This window comes from Protopterus annectens, chromosome 7.part0, assembly GCF_019279795.1.
Source record: "Protopterus annectens isolate FY-2018-M chromosome 7.part0, PAN1.0, whole genome shotgun sequence".
Classification (NCBI taxonomy): Eukaryota; Metazoa; Chordata; order Ceratodontiformes; family Protopteridae; genus Protopterus; species Protopterus annectens.
This window is the reverse complement of record NC_056739.1, coordinates 1,073,483,484-1,073,496,844: the sequence shown is the minus strand read 5'-3', so window position 1 is coordinate 1,073,496,844 and position 13,361 is coordinate 1,073,483,484. Positions and strand designations below refer to the sequence as shown.

At 38.6% G+C, this 13,361-nt stretch overlaps 1 protein-coding gene across 1 annotated transcript in view; it reads right to left on the bottom strand.

Annotated features, from left to right (window-relative positions):
- Positions 1 to 13,361, bottom strand: part of FSD2 (fibronectin type III and SPRY domain containing 2) — a 362,733-nt gene that overhangs the window by 164,371 nt on the left and 185,001 nt on the right. Inside the window, exon 8 of the mRNA XM_044077640.1 lies at positions 6,982 to 7,116. Coding sequence (XP_043933575.1) covers positions 6,982 to 7,116 — 135 coding nt within the window. The remainder of the gene's footprint in view (positions 1 to 6,981; positions 7,117 to 13,361) is intronic.

Genomic DNA, 13,361 nt, shown 5'->3' with positions numbered 1-13,361 from the left:
ACTAAGTTAAAGAAGCCAGACCCAAAAAAGTTCAAAAAACCATAAGGAGTTATTGATGTTAAATGGAAATATCCAAAAGGTCTATAGGGTTAAGTGAGTTGTAAAAGAGAACATATATACATTTCTAAATAAAATACTTATTATCAGTGGATAGATGCCACCATCAAAACTCCCTGTATTGTCAAAGCCAGTAAGGTAAGGGAAAATCCAGCATTTCTAATAAATCCTTTGAGGTAAAATGCCTGCTTTAGTAAAATGATGTGCTTGAATGTCCAACAATAACTCATGGAAACTTTTATTAGAAGCTGGCTTCAGAATTTTGGATGCAATTCATGTCCAGAATATTTCAGCATTAAGTTGCCATTAAAACAGATGTAAAAAATATAAGTATTTCTCTTGGAAAGTGGACATTTTTTGACACTGGAAGATGCCATCGCCAAAAGTCAATCTAGAATCCTTGATAATACAGTCTTGGAAAATTCAGCATTAAGCTGCACTTAAATTATTCACCACAAAATGGTTTTCTTGGGTGCATTTTATGCAGGACTGTCAAAGTACAATTCTGTGAAAGCTTTACAAAAGGCTGTCATTTTAGATTGTACTTAGTTTCTTTTATGGGTAGGGGTGTGACTTCTGATCAAGGTTTGGAATGCTGCACATCTCCATAACATTCCTGCATTGTGATTCATTCCACTGAAAGTAAAAGTAAAAGTCATATAAAGTTTCTGCAGAAAAGAACCTGTTTTGTCACTGTATAAACAACACCAAAAAACTTTCTTGCACTGATCATCATAATATCTTATGGCTAACAACATCAATGAGCTGTCTTTAAATATTTGCAGTTTTTGTGCATTTTGTACCTGAATGTTCAAGTGTTTACAAGGCATTTGACAGTGGTGGACTTTGGCATCACTCTTTTAAATAATGCCGTAATAAAAAAAATCTCAGTGACGTCAATCTTCTCTCCAAATGGATCTGTAAATGTATTCTGCTTTCCCCCAAGTGATAGCTTTACACTGCATTCTCTAAAGCTAAATGGCTCAGCATTAGGGAATCTTCTGACCTGCTTCTAATATTTGTGAATAACAATATTCATTTTATATGTTTTCTTTCATGCCTGACAGCTGTACAACTGCTTATAACCAAGGACTTTGGGATTTACCCCTGTTTACAAGTGAGTTTTCAGTTCAAACCATGAGGTCTTGCTGAATAGCTCATTCTTCATTGAGATTTATAAGTTTTATATATCTATTTTCTTATTTATAGGTAGTATACAAAATACATGGCACACTATTTAAACTTACTATAATTTTTGAAGTGAAGTAGGTTTAGCATACTTTGTAGTTTACATTTGTTTCCTGAAGTGACAATGCAATGTAACAAATAACATCACAGTGCATTTGTATAAGTCATCACATTGGTCTTTCCTTTTACATTTACTAAGATCAGAATTTTTTTTGTTAATTCACCTCTAAACTTCTGATCAGTCTTAAGAAGAAAATACTTTCTGTGTATGTCTGGCATCTGAAAAAAATTGGGTGAATTATGTAAATTAGTTTCAGATTTAAACTGCTATTTCATGCCTTCCCATTGTTCCTCGATGTTGTAAATTAAATGGCTATTATTTATTATTTATGTTACTCTTAATTATCTATTAACTTATCACGTGAATGGAATTTGTGTACAAGACACAATGAAGTCCATTTAAGTGAAGAAAGGTTTCTTAGATATGCATTGAAACAATGCATCTATTCTTGTAAAACATTTAATAAAAAGGAAAAAAGCAAAGGATCCAAGAATGGGATACGATAAATGGAACGTGACAGTCAGGGCAAGAAGAGTGGAAGAGGGATAGATGATATGCCTGACATGAGCAGCAGTGTGGCTCGGGGATCTTTGGGAGAGCAGAAGGTTTAAAGTCTGTAAGAGAAAGAGGGAATTTCAGGGAAGAATCTGGAAACAATTGTAATGGATGGACTAGTAAGACAAGAAACTCTGAGAATAAAGGAAGAGGGTAGGATAAATAGGGTTAAAGCTGTGTGAAATCTGAATCTTTCAGGAACAGACTAAAATATTCCAAGTCCCAGCATAGAGAGGCGGCAGAAGTTGATTGAAGTCATGAATCATGAGGAGTTCAGACAGCTAATATAAGATGGTACTAGAAAGGGCAAATTTCTGAATGCAGATCCAACCATTGTGAAGGGTGTGAGGGATGGACAAGTAAAACTATTAAAAGGCCCGTACCTCTCAAGTGTACTTTATTAAGAGGAATGTTCCTCATTTTGAGTCTTAAAAAGTCCAGTTTTCTTATTGTTTAACAGTGAAAGAATATTTTATACATTCAGTATTTTAACTGATATCCACAGTAAATAATACTGTGTTATATTAATTCACCAAAAGAATGTCTCATAAGTATAAAATATCACATTTTAACCATCCTGTTAACCTCCTAGTTGAATTGTTAGCAAACTGTCAGTAAGCATTTTATATTTTTGTCATTTGTTCCGCATTATGAGATGCAGTGTTTGAGATTCTGGGGATAGAAGGTTGGAGTTATGCATTAGCCAACAGTGAGTGGTACTGGAGAGGAAGCAAGAGGAGGCTGGCAGAAAGGATGGGTGGGACAGGATGAGAAGACATGGGCAGAGTATATCAAATGGGCTACAGGCAAGGCATGGGAGATATACTAAAAGGGAAAAACTGAAGGGGTTCAGACATGAAAAAGACAAAGAGGAAAAGAAATACAATGTGGAAGGACAGATATTGACAACAGCGGTCAAGTGATGAAAGGAAGACTGGAGTAGAGATGGCCATACAGGAACCAACACAACAAGGAAATCAGGAAGGAAGTATGTAAAAAGGGACACAGCCAGGTGGAATTAATAGAAGGTGAAAGGGATTCAGCAGAGGAAAGACCTTCTAGAAAGAGTGCAAAATGGATTAGAAATGGAAAAAACAAATCAATGGAAGTGAAAAATCCAGGACAGATAGACAGAAGACACAACGACAAAACCACTGGACCAGTGAATGCGTTTATTCAGCTCACTTCTTAAGTACAAACAATACACACTAGCGCCTCGGCCACAGTAAGCCTTCAAGGAGGAAATCACTAGAAAGGGCAAATCATCATAATGGATCTAATGAAACTTTACAAGCTACAGTGTTACAACAAGTAGCTGCTGAACATATTGATGTTAAAGTGGTTGAAGCATTACTTTTAAAACAAGAAACTATTTTTATTTTAAAATTTGGCACATTATGCCCTAGGGGTTTGAATGTTGATTGCAGTTGGAGAAGTGTTATGTAAAACAATTAGTTTAATTAGCAATTCATTTTAATTGATTTTATTGTTGTTAATAATTGAGAGTATATAATTGGAAGTGAGTGTGTAGTGATTTACTCCTTGAAGGCTTACTGTGGCCGAGGCGCTAGAGTGTATTGTTTGTACTTAAGAAGTGAGCTGAATAAACGGATTCACTGGTCCAGTGGTTTTGTCGTTGTGTTTTGAAGTTGCTCCTTTATTGTTGTTTCATCAGATAGACAGAAGGCCTGTGGAAGTGGAACTGAAAGGAGGACAATCACAGAAACCAGAAAGCATAAACTGAAGATACTGAGAACCAGTGTGGAGGGGGAGAGAGAGAGAGAGAGAGAGAGAGAGAGAGAAAGACAGTTGGATTTTGGAGACCTGAGGCATACTCATCAAGGGGATTACTTCTTGGTAAGGGAGAAGGCGAGACCACATTATGTTAAAATCATTCTGAAAACTCAATTTAGCAGGATGTGGGAGAAGATGAAAAAGGTGATCACCACGGAGGAGAGAAATTTATGTGCATTATGATGCATATCTGCATCAATGATCTGTCAAATCAGACAGAGGTAGTAGCAAGCAGGGCACACATTGCACATTAGGGGATTGTTGGCAGCATTCTCAGAACTACAAACTATGCCACCAGTAAGCACATTGATGAAGGAAAGGAACGTGTAATATAATGACAGGCTATAGCAGGAAACAAGGGGAACAGTCTTAGGAATGTTAGGCAGATAGAGAAAGACCTGGCAGAAAGATTATCTTATTGCACATGGATATTCCAAATTCAGAAGAGACAATGCTGTTAAGAGCAGGGTTAAAAAGATACATGTGGATGACAAACCTTTAAAATAAGAAAAAGGGAGCCACAATGGCAGACATGCAAAATAGGAGGGGGCAGGTACTTGGTCAATAGAAATAAAGAAAAAAGTGAACTACAACACACCAGAGCAGACTCAGCGCAAGGCTGATATTATTACTATGCAACTCACAGGGTTTAGGTAAAAAATGGGGAATTTTAGGCAGCAATGCAGGATTGAAGGTTAGACACTGCCGCTATTAGAGAAACATGAACTAGTGACAACAGGGGTGACCTGCTGCTATCAGAGAAACACAGCCTAATGACAACAAAGGGTGACATGCTGCTAACAGAGAAACATGGCCTAGTGACAACAGGGGGTGACATGCTACTATCAGAGAAACATGGCCTAGTAACAACAAAGGGTGACCTGCTGCTAACAGAGAAACATGTCCTAGTGACAACAGGGGAAGACCTGCAGCAATCGATAAATCTGGCCTACTAACAACAGGGGTGAACTTGGAAATGCCCATTATAGATTGTTCAGGAATGGCAGAGATGGAATGGAGGATTTTTGTTAAAATTACTTAAACACGTTGAATCACTCAATGTGTGGTTTTCTGTTACACTAAGGAAAATATTCTTAACAAGAAAATTTAAAGATTTAGCAGGCTTTTCCTTCCCTTTCTTTTCATTTTTATCTTTATTTATTCGTGTGTGTGTGTGTGTGTGTGTGTGTGTGTGTGTGTGTGTGTGTGTGTGTGTGTGTGTGTGTGTGTGTGTGTGTGTGTGTGTGTTTCCTTCCTATATTCAGATGGAAATAGGATTCAAACCACATGGATCACATTAACACATTAAAAATATCTTAATGGTTGTTTATTTAATATTCATATAAATTTAAAATTTACATAGATATTCATTATAAATTTAAATAAATGTTTAAATCTTATTTTCTTTCTTAAACGACTTTAAATGCATCTGATGTGTACTGTGGCTGACAGGACTGAAACTGTGTAATAGGCCATTATGAACAGTTTTAACAGATAGAAACAGCACACCACACAGAAATGGACATAAAACTTTCAGGGGAAGGAATTAACTTCCAGTCTTGTCATCAGATACTATAAAATAGACATTTCAAACTCCTGCTGAAATAAAGCTACCAGAAAAAGGATAGGTTTTTGACATCCACGATATCTAATGCCATCCTCTAGAAAATAATGCAAACTTTTTCTTTATTTAAAAAATATTGGTAAAATATGTAGAGGGGAAAGGAAAGACTGAAATAAAAGAAAAATTCAGTCTGGCTGCTGAAATTCCTGGTTAAATAGGGTCTATATTAGTTCACCAAAATTTATTTTCAGCAAACATGTATTGGTCAAGCCCTATTCAGCAAAAATCGCTTCCACGATTCGCTGAATAATCCAAGTAATGTAAATGTGACTTTGCCTGTGCAGAAAACATTGATGGTGTTTCTTTGCAGCTCAAAGCACTAGTCCTTGACTTAGTATGTCTCAGTGTATAAGGACAACTGGACTGTTGACTGAAGATCAGTTCCATAAAATGATTTATTCTGACTGCAGGTCCCAGTAGTGTAAGGGTTAGTGGAAAAGATCTCTGCATTCAGTGTGCCAGTTGGAGGGTAACCTCCTCCTCCCACCCATTATCACCACCAATAACTAGACATCCTTTATGATTTCATTATCATCTCTGACTTGCAGCTTACTTTGTTGTACAATGATCTCAGAATATTTCTCTGTGATTTGGCTAGGAGTGTAATTTCATGATCTCTGCTTGTGTGTACTATGGTAAGCTTTTATGAAGGTATTCTCTTCAAGAAAGTCAGTCTTCTGAGAACACAAATCAGTGGAAGCCAATTATTTTTAAAACAGTCGCCCACGTCCATCTTTGCACCCACTGGCATTCTACATTTCTTTCAAATATTGTATCAAAGTGGCATAACTACTTGACTGTGTCTTAATATGTGATCAGATGCATGTCAAAAAGTAAAAAATGTCAGGTATATTACTCAAATAGTTTTGTAGTTAAATACAGAAATGTTAATCAAATGCAGTCTAATAATCTGCAGCTGAAATTTACTCATCAACACAGGCCTTTAGTCACTGGCAGCTTCAGCCAAATCTATCTTCTCTTTTGAAGCCAGATGCAGTGGGGCAGAGGGTTAAGACCCTCACCAAAGTCCAAATGATCCAGGTTTGACTAGTGGCTGATGGAGCAACAGGGAAGCATGGATGGGCTGACACCATGGAGGGGAGGAAACTTCCAGAAGCATACTGTCATGATTCCTCAGAGGAGGGGTGGCAGCACAAAATCTGTAGCTGAAAGGTAGCCATTAGAGCTAATCTAGCCACTGCCTGGCTGTAGCCTTACACATGGTTGTGTGGAATTGTACATTTGCATGGGGAACACTGTGGGCCTACATGGTGATATAGAACACACATCCCCCCACCTAGAGGTTGGATTAGGTTATCACAAAATGCCATCATTGCTAAGATTCTTGCAAGGGCAAAAAACACTCTCATGACTTCCTGAATGATGACCCCACTCAAAGAAACTCTTATCCAGGCACTAAGCAGAACCCCCTATAGGGAGTGGGGCGAATGGACTATATCTGATTGAGGGGAGGCTTGCGGGTCAGTATGCATGTTGACAGAAACTGCAAAAAAGTATGTCTTCTTTTCTATACAACAGACCTGCAGGAGCAGCATGAGGTGAGTTTACTGAGCTTACGTTCAGCTGTGGAAATATGATTATATATGCTTTATACTAACATGAAAGCAGAATTATATATCCCGTGCAGTCTTATTTACATTACAATGCAGCAGTGTGTAAACAGTTTCACATAATACATTACCTGTCACGTATAATGCTCTTTCACTTGGTGGACTGGTTCCTGTGGTATTTAAGGCTTTGACCCAGAATTCATACTGTGTGTTTGGCAATAAATCACCCACAGTACAATACGTTTCTTTGACTTTTACCATAGATTCTGAAAAATATTAAATGAAAATTAGATTAAACTATATTTTGTCAAGCACTGTCAAGTATGTTGACAGTAAGTAAGTCAACACTCTGCTTTGGCTTGTAAGCAGCCCCCCCCCCACACACACACACACACACACACTCTCTCATCTTCCGCTTTCTCTCTTATTCCCTTCTGTTAGCAAATAGTATCCATAACTGATCAATACTGTGTGTTTGTTCATTTAAACTGAGACCACAATAGCCTACTGATACAAGGTTATCCTGTTTTTCCACCTGAGAAATGGTTAAGAAAAGACTTACAGCTTCAGAGCAGTCCTTGATCAGTTCTGATTGTTTCTTAAATACAAACTTGTCTTGCTTTAGCTCATTAGCAGCAGTACAAAATAACTGCCTGCTCACACCCTTGTTCTCCCCCTCCCCCTTCCCTGTTTATTACCTTAAGACAATCCCAAAGTTAATAAATATTACCTGTGGCAGGCACCATTTTTAAAACTACAACCACCCTTGTCATTATCATATGTTCATTTATCAGTTAACTCTGTTACCTGATTGTTCCAGCCCCCTCTTAAGAGCAACTAACAGGGTCTCTACCCGCTTTGCTCCCCACCCTGCCCCCTATTCCCTCCCACCCCCAGTGGTCCCACCTTTATTACACTCACAAACTCCTCCCATCTTTCCAATAGCCAACTGCAGCACTAACCCAACACTACCTCCTCCATCTTCCCACTACTATCACACCTCCTCAACTAACATGTACAAGCATACCTTACCTATGCTCACTGCATGCACTCTCCTTACATATCTTACATCCTACCAAAGCTCCATCATTCCCCCACTCAACCACTACCACTGTACTACTACTCACACCACCACTCATGTCTCACCCTCACTCAGCTCCCCTCCCACCAACTCAAGAACCACCCCTATGCACCCCCCACATATTCTATCAACTATATTACTCAAACATAAAGCATCCCTTCAACTTAACATAGTAACCCTCCCACCATACCTATTACCCACAGAGTACAATCATAAAGTTCCCCTTATAAACAAACACATTCAAAAACTGAGAAAACTAATAACCTCATGTGTATCAAAACTAGCCCTAAGTGGAGACATCCACCCCAACCCTGGCCCTACCATCTCCAACCCCAATCCTCATAATCAGACTAGAAACCACAACTTCTCCCATATTACAGCCAATAGAAAGCCAAGTGACTTCCTTCTACTAAGCCTAAATATTAGAAGTATATCCAACAAAGTCCATGAACTCCATGCCACCATAGACTTGTACTCCCCAGATATAGTCATCCTGACAGAAACCTGGCTAAAACCTCACATTACCAGTGAGCAAATACTCCCTACCGGTTACAGCATACTAAGAGTAGGCCGGCAAAACAAGAAAGGAGGCGGTGTATCTATAATATTTAAACAGCATCTAAACATCCAGATCTTAAAATCATCAGCTCCACAAATAAGCAATGAAGAAATAATATATACCAACATCAAAATAAACCAAAACAAAACCATTAACATAATTGGATGCTACTTCCTACCTGGCCAAAACATCCCTCCACTAGAAAATCTCCTCAGCTGGTCTACCCACCATCCCCCCCAAGAAACTATCATTTTAGGTGATTTCAATATTGACTGGCAATCCTGTTCTGGCAACCATCCAACCCATCATGTAAACCTTCATGGTTTCACCCAACTAGTCCAGTTGCCAACCAGAATAAATAAAAACTCCAGCAAGCACACTACCCTGGATTGGATACTAGTCAGTAAGAGCACCCAGTCATATATAACAGGCTGCTTATCAGATAGCTTCAGTGATCACTCCCCAACATTCCTACTCAAAAAATAGCTATACCAAGCTAAACATGTCATCTACCGTCAAATACATAAAAAATTAAACTTTAACCCACTCACATTCATCTCATCCCTCAAAGAATGTAACTGGCATCCTCTAAAGTACCTCAGTCTTGATGACGCAGTTGAATTTTTTAATACTACCTTCCTGAGCATCCGTAATTACCATGCCCCCATAAGACTTTCCAGAACCAAAGCACAACCCTCCCTATGGCTACAGAAAACCACTAAGTCAGAAATGAAAAACAGGGATAAAGCCTGGGACCACTGCCGCAAAACCAAAACCCCCTCAACTAGACAGAATTTCCTAGAACTACGCAATAGAGTCAAAAAGCTAATAAAACAGGGCAAATTCCAATACTACCAGTCTGCACTGGACTCCTCCCAACACAGCCCCAAACAATTCTGGTCCTCCATAAACTCCATCCTCCACCCAGGTAAAGTCAGTACCCATCCTCCTAACATCCCTCACTCCTCAGAAAATATTCCTACCTCATTCAATGCACACTTCACCCAAACCATATTATCACTAGCTAAACAACACAACCCCCCCTCCCTTCCAACCCACACCTTCAACTACTAATCTCCCCACTGCCTTCTCTTTTTCTCCTGTACCTACCTCCAACATAAAAAAACTCTTAACTAAACTTAAGCCCACCAAATTAGCAGCAGACAACCAGCCAAGTGAATACCTACAAATCGCAGCTGATGCTCTGGCCTACCCAGTATCCATCTTGATTAACCGATCTCTGTCAGAAAGTTATGTTCCCACACTGTGGAAAGTATCACATAAAATTCCCCTCCACAAAGGCAGACCCTCCACAGAATTAACCAATTACCGCCCCATAGCTATTCTCTCTCCACTCTCCAAAATACTAGAGAGATGCATACGCTGTCAGGTCTCAGACTGCCTCCTTACTAACAACCTCCTTTCCAATACTCAGCATGGTTTCTGACCAAACCATAGCACCACCACTGCCTTACTCTCCTTTACTAACACTATCCTTTAGCATAAAAACAATGGCTATCTCTCCTCTGCTACTTTCCTAGACCTTTCTAAAGCATTTGACATGGTCCCACACAAACAACACATCTCTGTCCTCAAAAACCTATCTTTCTAGCCACCTGCCACCAAACATGGCACACTCATAGAATACGCAGATGACTCAACCATCATCTGCTCAGCCCAGTCCCTACCCAAACTGCAAAAAGTCACACAGGAAGCCTTTTCCTCTGTTGAAACTTGGTTATCCGATGCCCAGTTAATACTCAACCCAAACAAAACTAAACTACTCATCTTCCAACCCACCAAACATACTCAAAACAACTCTCACTTTAACATCACAGCAAAAGACAACAACACTATATACCCAACTGAACACACCAAATTGCTAAGAGTGGAAATAGACAATAAACTAAAATGTGACATTCACATTCCACAAAAAACTAGGAGCGTTATACAGAAATAAGTAACTTCTCACCAAAGCAGCAAAGATTTCAATAGCAAATTCCCACCTTATCTCCATCCTACTTTATGCCTCTCCAATATATACCAACCTAAGGCAATGAAATCTAAACAAGCTAGAGACCTGCTACAACAAAATCGCCAAATTTGCCACAGGAGCATCCTACCGTAGTCACCACTGTTTCTCACTTGCTGAACTGGGCTGGCTTGAACTCCCTCACCTCCTTCAATGGTATCAACTCTCACTCGCCCACAAACTAGTAAACCATCCACTAAATGTCCCATCCCTCTAGAATCTACTCCAACCCTATCGCACCACCAGACCACTAAGATCCAGCAACAAAAATCACTTGCAGATCACTAAAGCCAATAACTCTGCTGGTGAAGCACTATTCTCTTGCACCATAGCCAAATTATGGAACTCCCTCCCACCCACAATTACCTCCATACCATCATGCACCCAGTTCAAAACTTTACTAAAAGCGCACCTAAAAACACGCTGGCTATGCCCTTGCAACTCCCACTCTAATATCACCCACCCCATCCAACCACTACCTTTCTTTCTACTCCACTAACTACCTTGATTATAGCAAGCTCAGATGCCCATAAGCCTAACACTTATTATACAGCAGGAACTTCTTATTGTAACATTTGTTAATGTCTGTTATGTACTTCACAGATAACAATTCTAGTTGTCTACTGATGTACTATGTTCTTCATCTGTAAATATGTTGTAAGTAATTGTTATGTTAAATTGTTAATCGCTATGTAATCCAATGTAACTACTGTCTGTTTATTTTAACTGTGGAGCTTTTCTCCCCGGGCCTCTGCTGAAAATGGACCTACGTCCAATCGGACACTCCCGGTCAACAAATGTAAATAAATAAAAAATAAATAAATAAATGTTAATATATTTAAGGTTATTTTGAATGTTTGTACAGTTATACAGTTTAACACATCATTATTTCAAAAATATTATGCCATGAACTTATCAGTACTCATCTACAGACATATTTCAGACCCAGATGATTTCCATTTAATGCCCGAATGATTCTGCAGAGCTTCTTTAACATTTTTTTTTCCTTAGCTGGAAGGTGCAGCCTTTTTTTAATTGCTTTCCCAAGGCAACTATAATTATCTGGTAAGGTATGTAATTATAACACAGACAGTGAGTTAAAATTTAATTGCAATATAATAAGTAGCAACTTCCAAAGATGTAACACCCCTATCCTTACATACTTTTTCTCTGATTATAGTAGTATATGAGAGCAGTTAAGGTCCATGCACTACAAAGAATTATGATCAGGTTTTTCTGACAATGAACTATTGTTATTATATGTTCAAGACACTGATGCCATAATTCACTTTTCAAGCAAATTTATTGACATCCATATATTGAACACATAACAATCTGGTTGTGATCAGAGACCCACTCATAATCATCTTTGTTACATGAATCTATTTCATGTAGTTAACACTGCTAAAGCCAAATTAAAGGAGGCTGGCCATGTAATGTTAGCTTCAGAAAATACACTAGAGTGAGAAACCTAAAGTACACTGAACTGTACAAACTGCAACGTGCATAACTGTAAGGGTGATGCAGACTTCAGCTGTGGCATTATGATATGCTTTTGCAGGGGGAAGACCGTCCACCACTAATATTGCCACTACTCAAAGTGTGCTGTCACACTTAAAATGCATTGCAGCATTTGGTGCGTTAAACTCCACAATGCATCTTGCTATAGTCAAAAGTAATTTATTTGAGCCATTTTATTTATTTTTTTTTTTTCAGTTTAAAGCTGCATCAACTTTTTACTGAAACTACAACCCAAATAAATTGAGAGTTTTCCTCAGTGAGGTCATGTAAGGCAGTGTTCCGTACAGTTCAATAGATGCATCTCTGCCCATGTATAGCATGTGTCCATTAAACTCTATGGATGCATTTTGTGTTTGCCCTGAGTTGATGTCACTGAGGTTAAAGATCACGCACACCATCTTCAGTGGCATCAGCTCAGAGAAAAGGAATTTTACAAGGATTATTTCTCCTTAAAGAAAACAAAAACCAAGTTCACCAATGGCTACAAAGCCTGATCGGCACCTTAAGCACAGCATAATCTGGTGCAAAAGGTAAGGTAAGACATACAAATGTGACAATGTGTTTTAATTATTCTAAGAGCACTTTAATTATTCTATCTAGGAGGATAACCTAAGAGAAAGGGTGAGTAGTTAGCTTGGGTAATGAGAATCCACTCTTCATCTTTCCTCGTTTTCATTGTGAATTTAATTCATCATCCATTTGCCATTATTTGTAGTATTGCATCATCCTTGATTTTGTTTCTAGCATCTCTATGACCAAATCACATGCCAGAGGATTTCTTGTGTACAAGAAAGACAATTTGAAAAGAAAGGAAAGGAAGAATAAATCAACACATTTCCATTTTGTTTTGTAATTCATCAGTAAAAAGGAAGAAAGAAACCCACATAAAATGCATTAAAAAGCAAGGAGGATGATTCAAGTCAAGTTTTACAACAAGCAGAGAAGCTTAATTTCTATTTCATGTTGTTTTTGCCAAGGGGGGTTCATTATGGCAGACACAAAATGCAGAAATAGCTTCAGTTGCATTTATTGGCTACTTTGGGCCTATATACCTAAGTAACACACTTAAGAAAATGAATGTTCTTCATAATAAAAGCTTTAGTGACAAGTGGAGTTCCTCAGGGTTCAGTCCTGGGACCACTCTTGTTTGGCATCTACTTCTCTGAAGTACAGGCCAACACTAAGGGACTCTGGATAACAAAGTTTGCAGATGACTGCAAACTGGGAGCCATTATTGAATCCCCAAATGATGTGGATACTCTACAAAAGGGCCTTACAGAAACAGATGCTTGGTGCCAGAGCCATGGGCTCAAGCTCA